The sequence below is a fragment of the Alligator sinensis genome, unplaced genomic scaffold, assembly GCF_000455745.1.
Source record: "Alligator sinensis unplaced genomic scaffold, ASM45574v1 scaffold273_1, whole genome shotgun sequence".
Lineage (NCBI taxonomy): Eukaryota > Metazoa > Chordata > Crocodylia > Alligatoridae > Alligator > Alligator sinensis.
In genome coordinates, this window is record NW_005841943.1 from 1,282,035 (window position 1) to 1,284,338 (window position 2,304).

Genomic DNA, 2,304 nt, shown 5'->3' on the forward strand with positions numbered 1-2,304 from the left:
TTTTCCTTTGCTGAAGATAATCTAAACCTATAAAGTGCCATGTTTATTGCTCTACTAAAAGATTCAACTCTCAGCTGAGACTAAACATCAGACTGCAAGCAAGAAGCCTTTTTCATTTTTTTTACAAAACCAGTGGCAGACTGTGCTGGTTCCCCCCTGGGGATGCAGTGATAGGGAGGAGTGCAAGGAAACTTCACCTCATTGCACAGTGTTTGTCATGACTAAATACAATTAAAGTATCTGCATAGGGGGGGTCACAGGGACTGCTCCCTCAGTGCGATCTGTGGAGTTCACACTATCTTAAACTGGGTAGAGACCAGCACGCAGGGAACTTAATGATCCTGTATGCAGTACCACACTTTCCTTCCTGTGGGGCTATACCTAATATTCAGCACTATCTTTTAAAGAGGAAAGAAGCAAAATAATGTCAGAAGTGTCATGTAAGTTGTAACTATAATGTCAGATAAGACATCAAATACATGAGATGGTGCAATGAGGTGGAATGCTGATTTTCACCTTCCTTGGAAAACCCTGATCAAAGGCATAACTAGGCTTACTATTTTCAAGTAGTGTGATCATGTGTGTGTAACTTCAGCACATATATACTAAAAGGCTATTTTTTTCTCGATAATCAGGTGTATCTCTGTGTAACTACATGGAGTAGAAGTGAATGAGAAAGGCAGACTTTACCCTCCTTTCATTTGTACACTAGGGGTTTGCAGAAGAGGAGGAAGTACCTCGCTAAAGTGAATAAGAAAGACGGTGTATGTGCTGTCTAAATGCATGTTGCCTAATACCAGTGAATTCTATGTTCTTCCCTAGGGACAGAAGGATGACACTGAACAATGTCACCCTGCGGCACAGCAACAGCGCTCTGCAATCGCAGCAACAGCGCTGGAGCATTCCTCCGGCTGATTGAAGGCACCTGCTTGTCCACAAGGACCCCCACGAGTACAACGTGCGTAAAAGATATACATACAACCCAGAAGATTATTACAGAAGGAGCTGGTCATCTGAGTCTTCTGATTCGGTCATCTCCTCTGAGTCTGGAAATAGCTACTACAGGGTGGTACTGATTGGGGAGCAAGGAGTAGGAAAATCTTCCCTGGCCAACATCTTTGCAGGTGTACATGACAGCATGGACAGCGACTGTGATGTGCTGGGGGGTAGGTCATTATGTTCTCTCTTGCTTGTGCTTACTCAAAATCTGTCCTGTCAGTAGTCATTTGCATTAAGGGACAGAAAATGAACTAGGGCATTTAATCTGAGGTTACAGAAACTAAGTTAATGGCTCTTCTTCTTAACACTGAACCCAACACATTCACCTTGCTTAAAACCCCCCAGAGTTTATAAGTCAGATCCTCATTAACAAACTCCTCAGTCTGACAAAGTGCACATAAAGGAGAGCAAAAGGAATTCTCAAGCTATTTTTTGTAAAAGTACTGTTGGAAGCCAATAAATTCTTGTTCCTGCTGTAAGAAACATTACATGGGAAGCTGGATATGGGTCTCCCACCAAGTGTATAGTGGTGTAGCTATTAGCTCCAGTGCTGGAATAAGGTAATGACTGCGCCTGTGTGGGATGGAATTGTTTTATCAGAATGCAATACCTATAAACGCTGTCCAGAGCTCCAGTGTGAAATAAAGGCAGAAAAATAAAAATCCCTGCCTGACCCTTCTGGTACCACCTGATTACTTGCTAGTTATTAAGTAACCTTAGCTAGTTTGTATGCAAAAATATTACCCTAGTTGTGGCTGTCTGAGGGTTGATTAAAATGCTCAGTACAGTCTCACATCCCTTGCATCCTGCAGGGAAGAGAGAATGAATGTGCTTCAGTTGGGTCAAAAAGTCTTGCTGCTTAATCCTTTTGGCGAAGGGAGGTTTCTGACATGGTCTCTAGCTCTTTACTAGGCATTTTTTTCCTTAGTGTCCACCAGAGCTTCAAGTCAGGGCTTCATATTTGCACTAATCCCAGGGAACAGTTAAGTCAAAGAGCTAAATGGCAGCACTCAATCGAGGACCTTACTGTGTGTGTGACATAATGCATGTGGTGTGCTGTGCTGCAGCTGGAGCTTCTGCAATTCTAAGGACATGGACACTGCCACCATTTGAAGAACGTGCAAGGGGCTCTGCCCCTCTTGCTGGTTCTCTTCACTAGCCAGTGCTGAAGGTCCCATCCATTCATTGCTCTTCCTTGCCCTGACTCTTTGGCAACACAATCTTATAGATTCATAGATTCATAGATGTTAGGGTCGGAAGGGACCTCAATAGATCATCGAGTCCGACCCCCTGCATAGGCAGGAA

At 43.6% G+C, this 2,304-nt stretch overlaps 1 protein-coding gene across 1 annotated transcript in view; it reads left to right on the plus strand.

Moving 5' to 3' along the window:
- Positions 1-828: 828 nt before the first annotated feature.
- The window catches only part of GEM (GTP binding protein overexpressed in skeletal muscle), an 8,295-nt gene continuing 6,819 nt past the window's right edge, over positions 829-2,304 (plus strand). The window contains 1 exon segment of the mRNA XM_014518212.2: positions 829-1,166. Within this exon segment, the coding sequence (XP_014373698.1) occupies positions 833-1,166 (334 nt within the window). The 5' untranslated portion in view covers positions 829-832.